Below are 22,372 nucleotides of genomic sequence, written 5' to 3' on the forward strand. Positions count from 1 at the left end.
CATTGAACTTGTTGTTCTTTCACCATCATACTATTTTCTATACACACCCTCATCGCTGCAAGCATCCCTCCAACATATACCCTTGGGCTTACTTTTGCAGCTGACCTTCGCCTATTCGCTTTTGGTCACGCAGTCTTTTTGCTTACACAACAGCCTTTGATACACCTTGCAGTCTTCTGCAATATCACAGCGTTTTCCCTAATCTCCAGTGTGGACCTTTGTCTCACCGGCGGATTAACGCAAGCAACAACACCTCCCAGAACAACACTATCTCGCTTTTCAGCCTGGTTACGTTGGCCTAATTCTTGTATGGGTGACATATTTCCAGATGCCACCATGATATACCTCAACGGTTTTGGTGCGTTCTGTTCCCTTCAGGCCCTTCGGAATCTGCAATCCCTAACCTGCACATAGTTTCTGGGTCCCGATACTTGATCCTCAACATTCTCTTTCCCTAAACACCACGACTCTCGCGTCCGGCACAGGGTAGCTATTTTCGAACCACCGAGTTCGTAAGGGCAGGCGATGGAACGCCTGCAAACGGAGGATGGCCATCACTTCATTCGTGTAAGTGCAGTTGCAGTCAAACGTGGACAACCCCGCCACAACAGAAAGTGCACGGGCACGGGCGCTGTTCGTTTGATAAGAGCTTGGACTGACCATTCTTTTCACCCGAACAGTCATTGGCGCAGTTCATTCGCCAACACGAGAAGGCTCTCGCAAACAGCCTCCAGTTATCAGTCCACCGACGGCAGAGTTCCTTGAATTCTCCCTTGTCCAGTGCCTCCAAAGGCACCTCGGGCACTACCACGGGCACCTCGACAGGATCCAATAATGCTGCCAGCGCGTTGGCTGCCGCTTTCTCCTTCACAGGCCTCAATTTCCGATCACATGCTACGAAAGCGGCCCTCCTCACCTTGACACCCCATCACCTTTTCTTCCTCCTCTCCCGTATGGAAGAAATTGACATTGCCGTGGGGTCTATGAATGTTCGGCTTGAAAATATCCACAATGATTCTTCGTCGAATTACGTCTCGTTTCTGCAATCGCACAAGCCAGCCAAGGGACGCAGTGACCGGGATTCGGTCCATTCCGTCTCCAGCATGCGAAGCGTCATGTCTGGAATGAGCACATTTTGGTCTACCATTGGGTTGGGCGGTTCTACATCAAAGACCGAGAAAGCCAAAGCAGTTGAACAGGCTGATTTGACCTACTTGTACTCTGCCTTTACCAAGCTCCCATCCCTCCGCCTCACAACGGACCACCGAGCGCGCCTGATCAAGAACTATGAGGAGTTCCCCTTCGACACCGCTGTGCCCTTGTTTGCTTTCAAGAATCTCCAGCAACTTGACATTGTAGACCTTGACTTCCGTCAATTCTTCGGGTGGGACCGTCTTGCTGAACAACTGACGTTGTTGACCGTCAAGCGGGCAAATCTGGACGATCCGGCCGAGCTGCTCACCCACATTGTGTTGGATGATGCTGAGAAACGACGGAGACGTTCGACGAAAGGCGGGCGTGGTTCCCCAACGCCGACCTCTTCGTGGACAGTCCCATCAACTCCCTATACCGAATACGCACAGTCACATTCTGATCCAGGATCTCCTGCTATGGGAAGTATTGATCCCGAAGATTCGCTGGATGCTGTTTCGAGAGAAAAACCACTCTCAGGAAGTGTGTCACCAAAGAGGCCCAGTCCTTCGCGGCCAAGCAGTTCATACAGGCATATACGCACATACTCGTCCAAGGCCAAGAGGTCAGGTTCCGGTAGCTCGAATTCGAGTGACTATTCGATCCAACCGCATCGTAGTGAGAGTGCATCGAACCTCCTGAGTATGAACATTCTTCCCACTTCCAAGTGGCAAAGGCTGAAGTACCTATCGCTTGCCGATAATTCCTTGACGTCGATATCGGCCAAAAGTTTGGCTCCTGTAGCAAGTACTCTTCGATCTCTGAATCTTTCTTCCAATCTCTTCACTGAGATTCCGGATGGTCTCGCATCACTCACAAGACTCGGATCATTGGATTTATCGAACTGCATGATTGGATCTCTACAATCCCTTTCAAAGTCACCGCTACCTGCTGTACTGACCATCAACCTGAAAGGTAATCGACTCAGATCCCTTGCCGGAGTGGAAAGATTGTTGTCTCTTGAGCAGCTCAATGTACAGGACAACCAGATCTCGGACTCGATGGAGATGGCGCGTCTCACTGGCATTCCCAATTTGAAGCGAATCTGGGTCAAGCGGAATCCGTTCACCAAAACATCCTCGGATTATCGAATCACCACGTTCAATTTATTCCGAAAGACTCCAGGTTATGTGGAGGACATCGTCATTGATGAGTCAGGGCCGGGCTACTCAGAACGGAAACAGCTGGTGGACCGGGTACCTGAAGTTGAGCGTCAACTCGCTCAACCGTCGATCCGCATCGCAGAGCTCCCCGTGATTGTTCAACAAAGTGAGCCCTCAAATCCGGTGTCGAGTGTGCCGGGTGAAGTTGCGATGAATTCTGCTCGCCGGAAAAAGGCACCTCGACGACGCATTGTCGACCTGGCCAAGGACGAGGGTGCCAGCAGAGTCTCCAGTGAGGATCTTGCTGCAACAATAATAGCAGACCCTGCAAGGACAGAACGTTCTAGGGTCATAATGAGTCGAACACACAGCGAGCCGGCATCTACTTTGACAGACACGGCGGAACCCGACACAGACGAGTCGTCAGTGCAGACGCTGGTACATCGTTCCAGCGAGCACCTTAATCAAGAGGATGATTATCGAGCCAAAATTGAGGCTCTTCGACAGGAGTTTGGGAGCAACTGGTTGAGTGCTCTCGGAGATCAGAATTGGCATAGCAGCCACACAGTTGAAGTGAGTCGAGGCCAAAGTCTCGACCATAATTCTTTACACCGTCCTGGCCATCAGGTGATTGTCAGCGGCGGACGCACTCTAGGATGAATTGCGGCGGCGGCGGGGGAAATGAAATTTCTTGCTTCTGATGGGGAGATGCTCTTGAGAACAAGGTTGTATTTCATTAGACGGGTTGGGCTTTGTTCCAATCCTGGGATCATGGTTGTCTGAATCTTTTTTGGCATGGTTGCATTCATATACCCATTCGCTTTGATTACAGAAGGACCACACGGGACAGCGCTGACGAAACAAAGGAAGATATGTGGTGGTTGAGTTGTGGGTCGTGTCGGGTTGGGTTGCACAGCGATTGCAGCCCTTGAGCTGTGGGCTGTTGTGTTGATTTGAGCATAGCGACGGTGCTTTATTATTGGGCTGGGATTTGATACATTTGTCTTAATCGACGTGGTACGAGGCATGAAGCATGAGTTGACGGCATGGGTGGAAGATACTCCTTTCTATGAATGATATATGGTTTTTGATCGGTGCACCGAAATTCCTTCTGCTGTTGATGACACTGCCAGGGTGCTGATAGCTGCCCTGGACCGTCTGGGCGCGGCATATGAAGAAAGTTCTGGTGGACATGTGGTGACCCTCAGTGCCCAGGCTCCCCCACCCTAGGCTACAGATCGGAATGCACCGAAGAGCCAGGATTAAGGGGTTGATGTCGAATGTCATTGTTGGAAACAGATAGAAAGCGGTATTTGGGTTGGTGGGATGCACGAAGCACGAAGCACAGCGTGCATGGTGATCTGTCTACAAGTCAAGAGTCACCACGATCGATCAATAGGGATTGAGAGCCACAGAGAAGGCTCTGACTTCTGACCAAACCCCCCCGGGTACCTGGAGAAGACAGTCCGGTTAAGGCTGTAATGATTTAATGCACATCCGGACTTGAGACTACCGCCAACCGGCTAGAAATTAGGCTTCTGTTAGCCCGCATTCCTGCGGCTGTTAGGGGAGAACACGGGCAACTCCCCCAAATGTTAGACGCCTATCGGGACTGGTTCCCATAACAATCCCAGAACGGATCTCACGTGAGCGTGAGCGTGAGCCCTGGAGGGCAGAGGCTGACTGATAATATGAGCATTGAGAGCTCACATTCATAGAAATACTAATAGCAACGACAAAGATGATATCAAGATTAGTCAGGTGCGACCAGAGCGAAAAAAAGACGTGTTTGCGAAAAGGAGGAGAGCGAGGAGCCTCTCCTCTCTGATGCACATCCACGCGTCTAGCGGGTTAGTCGAGTCTTAGTCCGTTGCTAGCAGTGGTGGCTTTGACCATTCATGGTGAGCAGTCAGCTCCCACCTTCCGGTTTCTTGGAGGGCGTCTCACTTTTGATCCCCTCGCCGCTTGGACTTGAGACTTTCAGTGTTCCTGTTCCTCCCTCAGGCTCTTTGTTCCTCACCTCGAACCCGCCAAGCCCAACACCGCCTGCTCGGATTGAAAATAGCAAATCCACCACCACCCTCACTCATCCCGCACCTGTAGGCCATCTGCTGCGATCAATAACCACCCGTCTGGTTGATTCTACCATCTTTCCAAGTACGCTCCTGTCAAAGACTCGTCTCAACTCATCCTTCTTGCCAACTACTCGATCCCTCCCATCGTTCCTGCCCTCGCCGATTGCCGCTCGCGCCGCGAGATTCCTCCCTCTGCAACGGGCACCTCCAGTCCCTCTCAGCCTGTTTGTTGCACCCTTCATCACCCGCGATAACAACCGCTGTATCTTCTGTCACATTTTATACCCTGCGATTCAAGTCCATCGCTCATCCAACACCTCTCTTCGCTGAGCCTGTGACTGGCTACATCTTCCGTTCTTGAGAATTTCCATCCCAGGTACGTTGACCCTGCCACGCAACTGATCCAGCACCCGAGCCCCAACACCACCTCGCCCTGCCTCTTTTGTCAGCTCCATCATCTTCCGCCACCATACTTTTATTTCGATCGACTCATGCCTGACCTCATTACTTCAGTGTGATTGCCGCGTCGCTCAGTAGACATCGACATTCGTTTTTCTTTCTGCCCCGGCCGAATCTGGTCGGCGCCTCCCTCCTTCCTTCTGCCCCACCCCCGGCATTTCCACCATGGCCGACACACACGAGGTGGACCTAGACTCTGTCATCGATCGACTGCTAGAAGTCCGAGGTAGCAGACCGGGGAAACAAGTCCAGCTGCTGGAAGCTGAGATTCGCTATCTATGTACAAAGGCTCGGGAGATCTTCATCTCCCAGCCCATATTGCTCGAGCTGGAAGCTCCCATCAAGGTATGATTTTCGATCCCTGCTCACTACCATGTCCATATCCATATCCTAACCTCATCTCTCTGCCAGATCTGTGGCGATATCCATGGCCAGTACTACGATCTCCTCAGACTCTTTGAGTACGGCGGCTTTCCTCCTGAAGCAAACTACCTGTTTCTCGGCGACTACGTAGATCGAGGCAAACAATCTCTCGAAACCATCTGCCTTCTGTTGGCATACAAGATCAAATACCCAGAGAATTTCTTCATTCTTCGAGGAAACCACGAATGTGCCTCCATCAACCGAATCTACGGCTTCTACGATGAGTGCAAGCGACGATATAATATCAAGTTGTGGAAGACCTTCACCGATTGCTTCAATTGCTTGCCAATTGCCGCCATCATTGATGAGAAGATCTTCACCATGCACGGAGGTTTGAGCCCTGATCTGAACTCGATGGAACAGATTCGCCGCGTCATGCGTCCCACAGATGTAAGTCTTCCATTGCCATGTGGTAACACAAGAGATACTATAACTAGGCGCCACACTCCATTGCACTTTTATACTCTGCAACAGATGGTACATTACTAACTCTACATAGATTCCTGATTGCGGTCTCCTCTGCGACTTGTTGTGGTCCGACCCTGACAAAGACATCACTGGTTGGAGTGAGAATGATCGTGGTGTCTCATTCACCTTTGGACCAGACGTGGTCTCTCGATTCCTTCAGAAACACGACATGGACTTGATTTGCCGTGCTCATCAAGTGGTGGAAGATGGTTACGAATTCTTCTCCAAACGACAACTCGTCACCCTGTTTAGTGCACCGAATTACTGTGGCGAGTTCGACAACGCTGGTGCAATGATGAGCGTGGACGAGAGCTTGTTGTGCTCATTCCAGGTTGGTCAAACTCGTTTCGACAACTGTGTCCCGTGGCTAACATTCTCTCTTTCCCCTTTAGATTCTTAAGCCAGCTGAGAAGAAACAAAAGTACGTTTACAGCTCAAAGAGCTCGAGCACTCCGCCTCGCAAATCCAAAAATTAGGACACTAGTTGACCTATCCCCCAACTCGGGCTGATTCGATATCGTGCAAGCAGGTTTGGAAGAAGATAGGGTCACCTTTCACCTTCCTCGTCGAGCAAAAAACGCGACTGACCACTACCCATTCGTCACGGTTTCCGAGCAGGTGGTCATCAACCACCACCCTGCACCTCCGCCTTATCCATGTTTGTTTTAACTATTCCTGGACCTCTAGAGGTATTCCCAGATATTGCTACCTACTCATACGTTGATGAATATCTTGATCGAGCATGGGTCCCGGATGGAGCGATTAGAAGCACAACTCGACAATTACCTGGTTCCGACCTCATCACCATGATCATGTGAATTCATGTCGAACAGAGAATACTGGGAATTTTCCTTGTCTCTGCTGTGGGTTGGAACGAGTTGTGGGTATGGTAATGCTTTGTGACCATGATGAATTAGTTTCTTTACTCATTTTACGCTGCGTTGGTGTTGGCATGAGAGATAAGGCGGAACCTGGTCAGGCAGGTATCTTGATTCTCGTGCGACATGCAATGATGGTTTCATGCTTGATGGGCAACGCGCAGAAAGACGTCAAGTTTGAGGTGATTTGACGCAGACAGATACGAGTATGCTGAACTTGTCAAGAATAGTAGAATGAATTCATGCTTGAACTGATTCATTTCTTCTCCTCTAACCGACAATTGGTAACATTAACTAAACCCTCTAGCAAAATCAGCCATCAAATGTCAAAGGAGTTCAGGAATTTATCTAACCTCACAGGCTTTCTCTGTGGTGAGGCCACTACCAAACGAATCCCGTGCTAGTCGACGAATTGTCCTACCTCATACGACACACATCGAGTCGATCAGCAGAACCAAACACTCATCTCGTTGTCATCTCCCTTTCATGCACGCGCTCCCTTTTTTTAACCTCGCATCGATGGCCCTTCCAGAACAACACCGGCATAATCAATTATCTTTGCACGACGCCCTCAACTATCTCTCCACACGCTAAACATCGACTTTGGGAGAAGAGACCGGGGGGGAGTGTAATAAATATCAGAACAAAAGATCCAGATATCGATCGTCCTGACCGTTCTGCCCGACGTCTCTAGTTAGTGCCCCATCTACATGCCTTCTGCCTTCAGCCCGGGTAAGATCACTTTCTCCCCCACCGCACGAACACCTTCCCGCCCTGTTCCCTGCCTGCAGGAACCAAGTGTGTGCTCTCATCGCTGCTCACTCCCCCCCCGCTTATCCCAGAGCTAGCTCTCTTGCTGGCGGCGATGAAGCTGCGCATAGGAGCCCGTGTGCCGTGTGCTTCGGATTGTGAAGAACAACGAAGAAAGTCACGTAGGGTGAGTCAGAGTCAAGGGGAGAGATTCCGTGTTGATGTCGGTGCCGGTGTCGGCGATCATACTGGCTTGAGTAAGTAAGCAGGTAGTGAGCGTCGACGTGTCATGTTTTCAATCCGCGATCTGCAATCTGCATGTGTACGTATGTTTTGGGACGACACATCCAGCCGCCTCTAAACAACCAGTCAGTCACACGCACGGGAAACCTTGGTTCTGGACGATGGACGACTGAGCAGAGCGCCGCCCGCCGGCCCGCCCGCACCAGCCAGCCAGTCAGTCAGGCGGAGGACCTCGAAGCGGCACTCCGTGCAGTGCAGTGCAGTCGGTCTTCGTCGCAAGAAACAAGAACAAGAACCTCGGATGTTGACGCTGTACACGTGCTTCCGCGAGAAGCTTGTCAACACTGGGGGGAGGGAGAGAGAGATCCAAGGTTGCTTGCCGTAATCTACCGATGATTACACGTACGTGATGGAACGGTGACGAGACGACGGTAAGGCATGGATAGATAGATGGATATACGTACACACGACCTGAACAAGCCCGTTCGTCGAACTGGACGTACGTACGTACGTGCAGTTCAGTACAGGACAGACGGGGGCTCCTGACAATCGAATTGTTGCTTCGGGCACGGGCGGCGATGATGAATCACCTTCAGGATTTCAGTTCGGCCTTTTGCGCATCAAGGTTTGATCAAGGATTCGTTGGAAGTCGACCTACGGTCCATACCAACAGATCGATACCTAGGTACATATGAGAGGCAACGAAAGTTTGAGTGGGCCCGGGAGCAAGGACGAATGAGGAAGAAAAAGGTAGAGGCAGAGGCAGAGGAGATGGCCATACCATACCCACTCCGTTTCTACTGACTCGAGAATGAAGAAAACGGGCGGTGGAAGGATCACATGGGGATGGTACATGAAGAGTATTGTCACGATTGTATTCAGTCTTCAGGCGTTGCGTCAATGTTCGACTACCCTCGGTTAGGGTTTTCGATTGCATGCATCAAAGAACAGTAGTGCCTCCTATTCTACTCGCGAACAAATCGTATGTCATAGGAACTTGTCGGCATCTCAGCGGCATCAGAACTCAAACTCCTGCTGTTGATATACTTAGGTATGGTTGAGGTTGAGCACCATCGGTGTGAGGCGATGGGAATGGCAAGAAGAAAAAAGACAGGATTGGTGGATCGAAAGTCAAAGATCAAAAAATATTGATCTTTATCCAATGAAAACAAATGCAATTGTCTATTTCACTTGGGTAAACATGAAAAACTGTCCTAACGCTGAGGAAGGCGGGGAGGATGCTGTGTGTGCTCTTGAGGCTGGCTCGAAAGAAACATCGGTTTCGTTGGGCTCATTTCCGATTGGTATGCGCAGGTCGAGGGAGGTTTGCCCAAGCATGATTATCGTCAATTAGGGGGTGTGGGTTGAATGCAGCTGGACGAAACAAGTTGTCGAGTCGATGCTTTGCAAGACAAACAAACCATACACATTGCATCGTCCGGCCACTTTCTGAAGCAGAATGTTCGTTCAGACGTATTGTGATAGCCACCTGATACCCTCACCGTATCCTGTACAAGTTAAATTATCAGTTTGGGATTCTCGTACTAGACCATGTAATGGAATGTGACGCCTCAGCCAACTTACCCTGTCTCATAACCACACTGCACATGAAGATCTCAATGGCCCGGATACCCTCCAAAGGCACCTTTCCTTTACCCGTTGTCTGGAACAGTCCCAATTGATGTCTTAATTCATCTTCCGACACTGCATCGGGATGATCAATCTTGTTTCCAAGGATGAGAAACGGAGTCTTGCCGAGGTCTTCCATGGCTAGCAGGGCGTCCAATTCTGCCTTGGCTTCTGGCAGTCGTTCATGGTCTTTGGCGTCAACCAGGAAGACGATTCCGGAGACTTCGGGGAAGTAGTCACGCCAGAGGCGACGAGCTAATGGCTGTTGTTAGAGAGAACTGCAGTCGTCTTCTTGTGTAAGAGGATGGCGAACCTTGTTGATGACCCCCAAGATCAAAGGTTGTAAACCTATTGTTGCCAATGGCTAATTCTTCGGATGCTGTTGGATCTTAATTAGCCTCGAGCCGTGAAAGGCTTATGAGGAATGGTGCGCTGCACGTACTAGGATGTAGAGTGGGCTGGAGAATGGCAACTCGGTCGTTCTATAAGACGCAAAGTCAGTCTCATATTCCTGCTGATTTGCCATCTCTTGGGCAGAGTAGCTGAGTCCCACTGGCTCTTTCTGTCGCACGATCCGATGTCCTCTCATACCTTCAACATGTGTAGTAAAGTTGTCTTTCCTGCATTGTCAAGACCAAGGAAGAGTAGTTTGGCATGCTTGTTGAGTAGACCAAGGGAGGCAAGAACGTCGTAGACTGTCGATCAATGAACAATTAGCAATGAGTGCATGGGGCTGGTAAGCAGGTAAGTATATCGCACATACACCAGTTGATGATCCACATTGCTGCGATCGATTGAGGCCAGACACCAGAAAAGTGAGATTGCAGATAGTATTTGAGTGGACAGCAGTGATTCAAGATAGACAAGGGACTGGGAGAGTGATTGATGGCGTCGAAAACGATGTGGACAGGTGACAAGTGGTCAATCGAACAGATCTCACGACGAAAACGCAGTTCAGTCGGTCTGAAGTGGTTTGTAGCGCCACTTTTCACAATCTCGACTTCAGTTTGCCAGAAAAGGAACTCGACAAAGAAATAGGTCACGTGTGGGATCTGGTCACGTGACTGTGATCGCTGCTTCACGAGAACGGCCGAAATCATCGAAAGCGCTTTACGAGAAAACATGGAATTGTGTAATAATAGTTCATATATGTTCATTCTGTGCATTCAGAGTCTCTTCATTCGAGACTTCTGGTATCTGGGATTATTCTCATGCAAGGTATGTACGAGGTCAACAACCGTGACCAATAACGCCTTCGCTATGCTTAATGTTAAAACGATGTCCGATGCTGAACAATCATAGTTCGCTCGCTTGCACCAGCCTCATCATGATTCTCATCAAAGTGCCTGGCCTTGTGGTAGCGGAATGCGCTCCTAAAACAGGCGGCAGAAAAAGTACCAGGTAATATTTGATTACCGAGGTCGGGTAGAAATGGTAGCACAAATGAAAAAAGGTGATGGTATGTGCAGCGACGATGCAAGCAAATGGTCAGGACATCAAATGTGTCCAAAGAAATCTCAAAGTGAGATGACCAGCTGTTGTTGCTGGCCAAGGCCGTAACCTCGTGTGCGTTCAGCACATTCAAGGCCGAGCTCCTTCATTCTCTCCGCGCCTCGCCCAGGAACAGGTCGGCGCTCAGCATGTTCCTTTGCTGCCTTACGGCAATGCTGACGCCAGTATTTCTCCTTACGTTTCTGTCGCTTCTTCTCTAATCCAATGACAATGTCAACAGGACCACGAACATGTAAGTCTGACCGTGGAGGCTCTTCAATCGCAGGAGTAACGGCACCCGAGGCGATATTCGTGTTCGAAGGGCTGCCAATATTGAAATTTTTGAAGAATGGATTAGGTGTATCTGGAAGAGACGCCGTTCTTTCCATGGTGGGACGTTGACCAAGACCTCTTGTTCCCAACCTGAATGGGACTTGAACGTTGGCATTAGTGGGTGATCCTCGGGGGGATCGAAGGCGTGCTGGTGGAGGTGACCTCATGCGTGTGGGAGAATGGCCGAATAGTTTTCTTGGAGGAGGTGAACGATGAAGCCCACGACGGAATTCAGCTGGGCGAGCCGGGTATCCATGCTGAATGGAGGGCGTCGAAGATTGAGGCGATGGAGACTTGACAGTAGGTGAACCACGACGTCCACGTGGACGTGATTCTTCCTCAAATCCGCCAAATTGGTCTTTGAGCCAACGAGGTCCAGCAGAGCTCTGGTCGGATTCATCGACCTCGTCTACTTCGTCCTCTTCTTCTTCAGGATCCGTGGTAGGGAAACTTGGATCAATATCCTGTGGAATGAGGACATGCTTTCTCTGCTTCTTCTGTTCTAGGCATGAGATATATGCCGCTTCCAACGGACGATCTTCATCCAGAGTACCACAGACGAAGTCCGTACTATCTGGCAATTCGGGAGTTCCAGGTCGCATCCTAATGGCCTTAGACCCGGTGTGGGATCCAGCGCGGCGAGATCTGGGGACACGTCTTCTCATCGAGCGTATATCTGGACTGCCAAAGTGGACCAGTGATTCGACAGAGCTGGCCTGTGACTGACGACGAGCACTGAAGTGACTGATGTTGACATGCTCGACACTCGTAGCAGCAGTTGTTGTCGAAGGAGCCCAGAAGCGATATTCCGACCCGGCATCACTCTCATCATCAGAGCTGGCAAAGCCGCCTTCGTCATCAGACTCGTTTCCATCATCGGAACCCTCATCAGAAGGGGCAAAGTCGTCTTCATTATCGTCTTCGTCTTGCTCTTCGAGTTCGAGTTCTTCCTGCTCACGTTCCTCCTCTTCGGCTTCCTCTTCAGCTTCACGTCCAAGTTGACGAATGCGATTCTCCTTTTGCATGCAATCGTTCAGGGTCAACTTCTTTCCATGATCTTGAGGCTCGTCAACCCAAGCATCGGTCTCATCGTGAGAGCTACCAAATTCATGGAAGCTAGGTTTGGATTGAGATGGTACAGGACGTTTTGCAGGAGCCACAGTGGTGGTAGTGTCGGCCGAACGGCCGGAGAGGTCAACTGACTCACTGGTGGACTTGCGTCGGGATAGAGGCGCTGGTGAAGGATGTCTCGCTTTCTTGTGCTCGTTCTCGGGGGTGTCAGAAACTGGAGACTTGACTTGAGTGGCAGTGGAACGTGTGGGACAAGCAAATGTCAGTGTGCATTTACGCTTTGTTGGCTCAGTCTTGACAGGCTCTTCCTTGGCCACGACATTATCCTTGCTTTTTCCGGAATCGGTACCACCACAAGCAAACATGATGCACCTCTTTCGGCCCAAGGTTTTTTCGATGGCGGCTTCACCAACATCGGCAACAACTGGCTTGTCGTCCTTGGTTAGAGGGGCAATAACAACCTTGGCGTGGCCGGAGACTGGCTTCTTGCGGTTGAGGAGATTCTGGAAACGACCTGGAGGGGGTGGAGGGCTGGGAGTAGCGGATCTTGACGGGCTTGTGACATCTCCATCGCTAGTCAATTCGGCTGTGGAGGCCATGCTGCCGGTGCTGTAGGAGGAGGTCGTGGATAGACCACGAGAAGTAGCCGGAGATTTCGGGGGATGTTCGTCGTCTTTTGATTCGGCCATGATGGCACGAGTCAACAATGATTCCCTGCGAGGATTTGCTGGGGCGTTGGATTTCTTGTACAGGGGATTTCCATGAGTGACGGGGAGTGTGGTAAGAGGCGATAGCTCATCTTCAGGCGGTTCGTCTGCTTCTGAACTGAGTTCCTCATCATCGAGAGGGACGGTTGGGGCGTTGGACAGATTGAACATCTTGAGCAGGCTCTGGATCGCAGAACCTCTTCGACGCGAGTCGACTTGGTGTTTCTGATGGTGGGCCATTTTGTTTGGTTAGGTAGGAAGATGGAAAAAGATGTTCACAATAGCCTCCGGTAGCCTGAGATTGGATCTTGAGCGATGAACTTCTCAGGCGGGTTAGAACAAGACAGGCACTCAGGAAGTGCTGCAGTTCTGGCAGTGATTTTGGCCCCGGGGACCGGCTATTGTTATAAATTGGAATTGGACATGATGTGATGACAACCGGGAATTGGAAACCAACGACAAACGAGGAGAACCACAGAGGATGTATCAGGAGAGGGTTTGTAGTGATGCAGGCTGAGTTGTGAGGTGGCGCTCTGAAGTGTCGGTACTCCGAATAGTGGTTGGGGGACAATATCGGACGGGCGGCTGTAGGTGCAGAAGGTCAGCAAGCGAGTCAAGTCGGTAGATAAATAGGTGAGTTGTCGAAGGAATTGCTTACGCGATGTTGGAAGAATGAATGTAGGGAAGAAGAAGCAAGTAGATTGAGGGAGCAGTAGGAAGAGGGCGGAAGTGGTGGGATGGATGGTGAATGGAAGAGAAATGGCGAGGGTGTAATAGTAATAGCAATCGGAGGAATGGTGACAGCGGACGAAATAGTAGCGAGAGGAGGAGCAGCAATTCTTGTTGTGTGTGCAAAAAGCGAGAAGGGGCGGTTGAGGGAAAATGCGGGCAAGGGCAGCCTCTGAATGGTGATGAGGGTTTGCTTAAAGTTGGAGATTTGTGAGCAGGGAAGAAGGTGCCAGCGGTGGCAAGACGACGGTGGGTAATACTGCTGTGCCTCCTAGCCCGGCCTGTGATGGAAGGATGTTACTGTTAGGCACCTCGCGGGCACTGGGCGGTGGGCGGTGGAAGGAGGACGGCGCACTTTGGCTCCTCGCAGGTGTGCACCCACTTGCACTGGCGTTAGGGCGAAAAGTCAGGTTTTCTGCACGGGTCGATCGGGGCTACGTCTAGGCGGGATGTGGTGGTCCTTAGGCGAGGGGACAGACTCCAAATCTTTTTACGAAGTAGGTTGATCGCAATGGGGGTCTCCCAGGCGGTGCCACTGGCAGTCCGCAGTGCAGGACTCCGTAGGTCACTACAATAGGCGGTCCTTTCTCGCACTTGCACCGTCGACCACTCACAACTCGTCTCAGTGGGCAAATTTTGCTGATCAATCCCACTCCCACTAACCAGCAAGGGAAGCCCTTCAAGATCTTGGATTTCCCACTGGGATGAAACAGCGCCCTTGACTGAGATGGTTCTAGCGGGTAGCGTCAGAGGCGCCTAAATGACCGGTGTTTGTCTGGAGAAATAGAGGCCGATGCTGACGCTGTGCTTTGCGCTTTTGTTTTGGGTTTCCTGAATCCACTTGATGCAGACTGGTCCGCTGGATGATTTAAATTGGACACACGGAAATTTGAGAACAGAGAAAAACAAACAGACGGTCAGATCAGCGCAGTGATGCTTCTGAAGGATCATCAGCTTCTGATGGAGGATTGTTTGATGAGCTGTTCTTGTCCCACAGAAGCCCGTCTGATCTAATTATACACGAGGACATACTCGTACAGTAGCCCGAGACTGTCTATACCTAGTCCTCTACAGTCACCTGCGACACAGGACGCTGCCTATTGTTCTTCGTCATTGTTCTTGCTTCTGGAGTTGCCAAACCTGCATTGTCTGTTACTAAATTTGAAGCCATTGTCATCCGAGTCTTGACCTGTAGACCCTTGACCACGTTTCTCTATGTCGATCCCACGGTTGATGCTGCGATCATTACCAGATATCGCCATCCAAATACCGGCTTAATGGATTGGACTAAGTGATGAGCCTATAAGCTCATGAGTATTCGCTCCTCTAGAGTCACGAGTCGCTACACGACGAGTACGACTGCAGACCCTGAGACGCAAGACTCGAGAGCCCTGACAGCATCATTCCTCTAACCCACCGTGCGCCAACCATCATCCGATCCTGGGTTGGTGCATGATGCCATCTAGAAATGCTACATGGCACCTACCAACTGCCGTGGATCTTGATTTCAGGTCCCTTCGTCATGCCTCATCATCTGGGAATCTTGGAAACTCTGTTGCCTCCGTTTTGACCCGCTCGCCCAGCATAAAATGTACTTATGCCAATCGACAAGCGTTGCACATTCAGCAAATGAACAAATCAACTGTCGAGGCGTGCTGTGCATGATTTCTATGCTTGAAGTTAGAACTCTGGACTCGCCAACCAAGCGATATCTCAAGTGTTTCGTGGCCCGTGGGGTGTAGTACCCAACCCGAGATATAGCATGATGTGGCTTGGACAGGGTCAAGAAATGCGCAACATGCCCTTACGTACCCCGTCTTTCGTCCAACGCGTCATTCTGGGTGTACCGAGTATATTGGACAGACCCTTCTGTCCTTGAGAATATACCCTTCGAGTTCGTAATCTGACGTCTGTTCCTGAGTCCCAACATTGTCTGGTCAGCTGAACGACATCATCGGCCTTGGTGACAATTCTAGGTAAGGGACACGAAGGCACCACACCTTGGGAACGCATTCGGTTAACAAAAACTACTGGCATCTTTGCCCACCACTACGGACATCTCCCTTCCCAGACCAGCATCCATTTGTACCTGACGGGCCGCCCGCACGGCTCGAAGCATTTCTCCTCACGTCATCTCATGGAGAACTACTCGTAGCAATGAGATACAGTCTGTGACCTGACCTCTAGACGAGACCTTTGTGACCTGGTCAATATGTTGCATGACCATGAGGATCTGACAGCTGCAACACCACTACGACCAGTGCATGAGATCCACCACAGCTCCGTGGTGGTTTGCTCCAGCCCGCCGCGCAGGAGAAGCTTGTTTGACGAAAAACTCGAAGCCAATGCACGTCCTAGCAGTGAACGAGGAGAGATCCAAACGAGCTCTCCACATGATCCATCAACATGGTAGACTCGTACGGTCTGTGCTTTTGTCCTCGTGCTGAAAGAACTGTAATTTGGCGGTCTGTGCAATGAATCTGAGCGTCCTTCTAGAATCCGAATGGTTGTTTTGATTGAGGATAACTGTGATCCAAGCAATCCTATTCACACCAAGCACAGACGTCCGGAGAATTTGCTGGTCACTGGGTCACATTGTGAGCAAGCGGCCCAGAATGAGTGGTAGAGCATTGATGAATCTGTGCACTAAGCATGCAGCACTGAGATGAGCTCCTTGTGTGCTTGTGGCAGTCTGCATGCAGTGCAGGGTACGAGGTAGTCTGATGGGACCCTCGACCCTCGATAAAAGCAATGGCAATCAATACCCACCGAGTGTTCTGAGCAGTTGGAGACGATGACAGTCTCGTGCGTCCCTTGGAAGTAACAGCCAACAACAAATCACCCAAATGGATGACCTCCGAATCCTGCACGAGCTCGAAGCTATCAGGTCATGAATCGCGGAGTGGACCGAGGGAATGAATTGAATTGGGAATTGAGATGAGGTTGAGATTCGAGGTCGGCCCAGACCCACTGGAAACGAGAAAATGTATGAGGCATTTATGACAGGCCAATCATGGTTGGCGTTCACCCGAGTCTAATGCAAGCACCGGTCCTGTTCCAGTTCACACATTCTTCACATTCTTCGCATTTGCCCCCCACGCTTAACCGGCAGCGTGCATCTCACGAGTAGTTGTCGACGCGTGAAAGCAGTGGCCGTCAATTGTGTGAGATAAAACGTACATGTCAAAGACTCGAGTTTTGACCGCAAACGCCCAAGCTCACGCCCACGCCCCAGACGGCCTGGCCTGGCCTGCCGATTCATTCGTATTTGGACCACTCCGCCTATCGGGAAGAGCCACCAGGGTGACTATGCTTCAATCCTGCACGCTATCTCAAGCTTCAATTCTGGCCATTTTTGGATATCAGACTTCCATCTTGAGCCATGGACCTCAGTTTTCATCCACCAGCATCACCGTAAAGCCAACCAAAAGGTCACTACATGCCTCTCGGCACTTGAAGGTCTTGCCGAATGGCCCTTCACCAGACTGGTGTGCCCGTGCCTTTACTGGTCAAGATTTCATGCGTAACACTTGTCCATGGTGGGATACGAGTTGTTAGAACACAGAAGGATGCTGCATGCATGCTTCAGATCGTGCACAGGCAAGCTCCTTCGTAAGTTCACCGCAATAAACAACAGCGCGGTTGCCCTCGTGATACTTCGCGTTCTGGGTGAGCCGTGTCTCGATTTCTGATCCGCAGCTATGAGTTCCCACATGACAACCCCTTTCTTCACCGCATTTTATCCTTGAAGTTAAAACGAGATCGTTCCCAGGAGTGTTAGACCCCAAGCACTTGGAGTCCGTTAGTCATGATCTACAAGATGTCCCCTTGGGGCGTTTGGATCGAAAGTGAAGTCTCCAGGCCATTCGTGACTGTGGCCGGTAATATTGCATAATTGAGCCGACGCCGAGCTTGAATGAGTGTACCGTGCAATGTACTAAGTCCCTGAGCGTCAATATAGACAATCGCTACTTAGTGCTAGTAGACGCTAGGGCAGGACTCAATAACACGAGAGCTCATTACTATCAAAATTTTCAATTTGAAGTTGAGTGTGCCATCAACCTTGGCAACCTAAAAGCGACTTCGTATTGTGTGAAAATCACCTGTGTCACCTCCGGTAAGCAGGCATCTTATCTTCAACTAACGCCTTCGCAGCACGTATCTTGCTGTGCATATTGTGTATCATCACAACCTGGCTTTGCTTCACGACTTCAGCCAACGTGAAAATTCAAGCGATACTGATACGGAGATGAGACATGACGATCAGAATGCTTGGGAGGTAGGTCGGCCAATAGGAAGACTGCAAGCCTCGAGGACGAGGCTGTAAAGCCTTGGCCTGGAGTTCAAGGTTCCACCAGAATGATAACCTCAAAATTCGTGAGGACCTCTTCAATTTGTCAAAAACACCCTTTATTTCATCCTTGATTGATCCGATGATAGTCTTGCATCCAGTTAAGCTATTGGGCACCATGATAACTGAGAAAAACAAGTAATCAATTTGTTTCCTGGGCCTTGTAATTTCCCATCCCAATTTTCTTTGAAGTTGGCAATAACCCTCGGCGACGGCTTTGACAATCAATCTACAGCAGCACCATCCAGAAACTATTACTAGTGGCCATCATCACAGCTAAAAACTCCCGATGGCAGCCACACAGCTTCAAGAGGAACCAGAGCAGGAACTCACAATATCCGCAGAGCAGCTGCACTACATCCAGGCCCTCAACGAGTCTCCAGGATGCTACGCCCGATTCTTCGATGCACTGCTGATCAAAAAGTCCTCCCAGGCAGACTTCTTCCACGACCTGAAAGTCTTCCGAGAACAAGCCGTGGCCATCAATCTCCTCGAGCCGGGCACCAAGGAGAAATTTCGAAAATGCACTGTGGTCTTCCTGGGCTCTCGGTTCGCGCACCCGTGGTGTCGCAGCTCGGCCGCCCACGCGTCTCGATGGACCAAGGCGAGCTGGGCCGGGAAGACGAAAAAGCTCACCGTCGAGGCCCAGAAGGAAGAGGACAAGCTGCACCGCCTCCTCGTCCCCCTGTGGATTGCCTTTCGCAGACGCATGTTCCCTGAACAAGACGTCCTACAGAAGTGGGTGGACGAGGAGCCGGAACGGCAGGCGGCGGCGGCCGCTGCCAAGGCTGAGCTCGAGGCGAAGCAGGAAGCTCAGCGGTCAACAAAGCCTGCGAGGCCACACCTAGATGCTGCTGCACCAACCGTCTATCCTGAACTCGGCTTTGCGACGGTGGCGACGCCCTTGGACGCGTCGAACTGCAATCCTACACCCAGCAGCGCTCAGAGTACTGCTGTCGCACAGGTTTTCCTCGGTGTTGCTGTGACTGGTTTCATCATGAGTGACAAACGGGTGAAGAAGTACGTCGAGAAGAAATTGAAGAAAGATAAATGAGAATCTCGACCTCGAGTGGGTGGCAATCTACAGATTCCCATTTATTTACCTTATGTGGGCAGCTCAGATTCGAGCGACAAGAAGGCTGGACAGTTTGGATGGTGGTCGAAGGTTGAATTGTTCCACTGCCCTGGCAAAACATTGATGGTCCTGAAAGTCTGATATCTCCTCGGAGATGTCGGATGTCGTTTTGGGCAAATGAAGCCTTGCCATATGCAGAAGATTGTCGGTGTCTATAATCAGAAGAGAGTGCCATCCAGCATGAGCATAGTCGAGGCGCAAAAAAGCATATGATCAGCGTGGCAAGGACCTCAGTCTGGCTGGCAGAGGAATGGGACCCATCGTGAGCCTACGTAAACGCTTCCCAGTAGCAGGGCCGGGAAGTCCCACGAAAAGAACGTGGACTGCGATGCATTGCCATCTGGGCGACTGAAGGCAAGGTATCATGTGCTTCAAGTTAGATAACGATACTCGAGAAAGTGAGTGCGAGCACAGAGTACAAGGTTGTCTGATTAACCTGCAGTTCAATCAGGTTCATTGTTTCTCGATGCTCTCAAATGACTTGGTCCATCTCTCACTGCATTGACCAGAGACCTTCAACACGCCCCAAATATTGAATTTGGTCCATATGAGATTCGTTTATTGCACTTTACATCTTCTCGGACCCATAAGCTCTACCTCGTCCCCAGTTACCAATATACTGCTAGAGATTGAGGAGAAACCCTACCATACGAGAATGATGATAGCATTCAATTTCTTTCATCGGCATGGCATTTCGGAATCCATTTGCTGCGTCCAGATGGTCGCGACGTTGTCGCACGGACAGGGTGACTCGATATCAATCCATCTACATCATATGTCGAGCCTGGCCTTGCTCTCGCTGGTAGGGTAGCGAGACAAACTTCCATAACTCCCTCGTCGTCTGCCCAAATATGTCCTCATGAAAGGACGTAGCTGGGGTGATCCGCGGGGGAAAAGGTGCCCGAATAGCTCGTCGTATGGTACTCTGCCGACATGGATTTGGTCATCATTCTCCCCACTGATGGCGGACATGGTCCGTCTCCCAGCAGGACAGTTGAATGCGGGATCAGGCTTGCGGGTTGCAGACTACTTACAGTCCTCACATTCCGCCTTCGACGTAGAATTTGCTTCTCCACCAGCATTGTGGACAGCGTCGGTCTCGTTGTCGGTCTTCAGCTCGGGAACTTTTTGAGACTCTGTTTCGGAAGCGGCTGATCGGGCTGACTTTTCATCTGCCACGGATTTGTCTCCATCCTGATTGACCTGTTGCTGTTGCTGTTGCTTCTTGAGACTACGGTCGATATGACCCAGGTCACGACCTGGCTCGATAATATTGCGCACCCTGTTCTTTAATTCCTTGGTCTCTGGGAACCCGCCTTCAGCCTTGCGGTCCCAAAGCAGAGTCTCGGTGACTGCAGTGGCCGTTTCATTCTCGTCGGGTGATGACCCCGTGGGTGTGCTTGCATGTGTTATCGTTACAGTGAAGATGCCACCTGTAACGGGTTGCAAAGCTATCTCCCCCACCGAAGTGCCAAATGTCTGAAGAAGCTCCTGTGCGTACTGTGTATTGAGGCATTAGTTGGTTATATTGGGCTTGGGTAAGGGATTCTGAAGGGGCAAAGGGGGGAAGAAGCGACTGAGTCTAGACCATTCTCCGTTCGAAGCAGCTTTCGGAGGATGAAGAGGCAGGCGAGATCCAACCAAATAAGGACACCTCAACTCTTCTCCAGCAAGCTTTCCAAGACGCTCATTGACACCATCTCGTGGTGTTGCCAGCAACAAATGCCCCGTGCAACGACAAATGCTTGATTCAACCAGGGAGAAAACTCACATAAGCTGCACGAAGGTTCCATTTACATTGGGTACAGAACCTGATTGCTATTCGTGGGACTTGGACCAAGGAATTGGACTTGGTGGTCATTGTAGCTTGCAAGATCGATCTTCAGTGTGGTTGCAAGTTGTCAGAGGTTTCAACAAACGATATATCCAGTGCTGTGAAATGGAGCTTGAGAATAGTTCAAGAGAGATATTTTATGATCACCACCAATCACCATTGAATATGTTACATATGGATCACAAAAGACGTGTTTGGAATGGCTGGAGCATTTTACAACGGAGACGTACAGTGCAGCTGAAGTCATGATCGACAGCCACCCGGAGAATTAACGAACTGCCCCAAACCATCGGGTAGCTTGTTAAGGCTGCACAGAATACTGATCAGTCCTGCTTGGGACATCTGTGTAACATGTCAAGGACACAGGCATGAAATATATTGTGAATCATCACTGCTGAAACAATGTCCTGTATCCCTTGCGATAGTGTTTGATTGATCTGTCCATGCTCGCCTAGCTGCCTGAGATTGCGCAAGCATCGAGACTCAAACAAGGTGTCGTGTTTGTCGAAGGGGCCCATTCCGGCTCCCCGGAACCGAATATTATTATTACGATTATTATTACTATTGGAAGCGTCCCCAGGGGCTTCTTCGGTCGTGAATCGCAATGGTTATAATTACTTGGGTTGGCCGCCCATGGGCACCTAAGCGAGGAACGCCAAAAGAGGACCTGAGGGCTTCGTGCCGGGGTATCCTTGGGCTTGATCTCAGCCTGTTTGTCGCTCACTGGTCCATCAGTGTGGTCCTGTGTCAGTAGTGTCATGGCAATACAATCCAATCTGGCAACTATTCAAGACATGGTGGCATGATTTGTACGAGAAAGGTAGTGTGCGGAAGAACTCGATCTGATGCAAACTGAGATGTAATAGTCCAGATAGGAACTATGACAAAAAGTGTGATGTGATGGTCGGTAAATGGATTTCTCGTGGCAATCCATGAACAAGAATGAAAAGTCCAATGTCTTCGTCAATATATAGAGGGGAAAGTTGATGAACGATAGAACCTGAATTCTGGATGACTTTCAAATTCTGGATTTTCTTTTTAATTCGATTCATGGCCATCACTAATACCCTAGGATGAAATTACAATTCATCGAAGTTTGTGGACAAGCTCCTGAACAACGCACTGTGAAACGTGCTGCCTTTTACATTCGAAAACCCTGATGTCGCCTTGCTGAACGTGCTGAGAACGCCGTCTTGCGCCTAACTTGAATGCTTTTTGTAACAGACATCAACCCCCTCTGGGCCAGGAGCACATGGTTCATAAGGTTTGTGAATTGTCGGCCCTGGACCTTCTTCATCCATCAATATCATCGACAACCCATTACATCACGACACAGCATCCTTCATTTCCAGCACTTTGAGGATTGTAGGGATCTTCTTTTCTGTCTACCTGGCCCCAGACCGAGGGGACCATGTAGTCTCTCGTTTGATTGCAGTAGTTGATAAGACTGTGCCGAAAAGATTAGTAGATTGAATGGTGCGCATCTGGTGATAACAATAACA

General features: G+C 50.3%; 5 protein-coding genes across 5 annotated transcripts; 3 read left to right on the forward strand and 2 right to left on the reverse strand.

The window, feature by feature from the left end:
• Nucleotides 1-525: 525 nt before the first annotated feature.
• Nucleotides 526-2,954, forward strand: LTR84_002453 (uncharacterized protein; the record flags this gene model as incomplete). The annotated part of the gene is made up of 2 exons (XM_064846063.1): nt 526-567; nt 681-2,954. The coding sequence occupies 2 exons, from the start codon at nt 526-528 to the stop codon at nt 2,952-2,954; spliced, it is 2,316 nt and encodes a 771-aa protein (XP_064706288.1).
• A 2,039-nt stretch (nt 2,955-4,993) lies between these two features.
• Nucleotides 4,994-6,195, forward strand: LTR84_002454 (uncharacterized protein; the record flags this gene model as incomplete). The annotated part of the gene is made up of 4 exons (XM_064846064.1): nt 4,994-5,173; nt 5,240-5,641; nt 5,751-6,050; nt 6,112-6,195. The coding sequence occupies 4 exons, from the start codon at nt 4,994-4,996 to the stop codon at nt 6,193-6,195; spliced, it is 966 nt and encodes a 321-aa protein (XP_064706289.1).
• A 2,862-nt stretch (nt 6,196-9,057) lies between these two features.
• On the reverse strand, nt 9,058-10,001 carry SAR1 (COPII coat GTPase; the record flags this gene model as incomplete). Its single annotated transcript, XM_064846065.1, has 6 exons — nt 9,058-9,098; nt 9,175-9,474; nt 9,533-9,598; nt 9,662-9,701; nt 9,811-9,914; nt 9,983-10,001. The coding sequence occupies 6 exons, from the start codon at nt 9,999-10,001 to the stop codon at nt 9,058-9,060; spliced, it is 570 nt and encodes a 189-aa protein (XP_064706290.1).
• Nucleotides 10,002-10,736: 735 nt separating this feature from the next.
• LTR84_002456 (uncharacterized protein) lies at nt 10,737-13,061 on the reverse strand (the record flags this gene model as incomplete). Its single annotated transcript, XM_064846066.1, has 1 exon — nt 10,737-13,061. One exon carries the CDS (start codon nt 13,059-13,061, stop codon nt 10,737-10,739), a length of 2,325 nt encoding a protein of 774 aa, XP_064706291.1.
• Nucleotides 13,062-18,190: 5,129 nt separating this feature from the next.
• On the forward strand, nt 18,191-18,955 carry LTR84_002457 (uncharacterized protein; the record flags this gene model as incomplete). Its single annotated transcript, XM_064846067.1, has 1 exon — nt 18,191-18,955. One exon carries the CDS (start codon nt 18,191-18,193, stop codon nt 18,953-18,955), a length of 765 nt encoding a protein of 254 aa, XP_064706292.1.
• Nucleotides 18,956-22,372: the final 3,417 nt, after the last annotated feature.

This window comes from Exophiala bonariae (assembly GCF_035927105.1).
Source record: "Exophiala bonariae strain CCFEE 5792 chromosome Unknown scaffold_13, whole genome shotgun sequence".
Taxonomy (NCBI): Eukaryota; Fungi; Ascomycota; class Eurotiomycetes; order Chaetothyriales; family Herpotrichiellaceae; genus Exophiala; species Exophiala bonariae.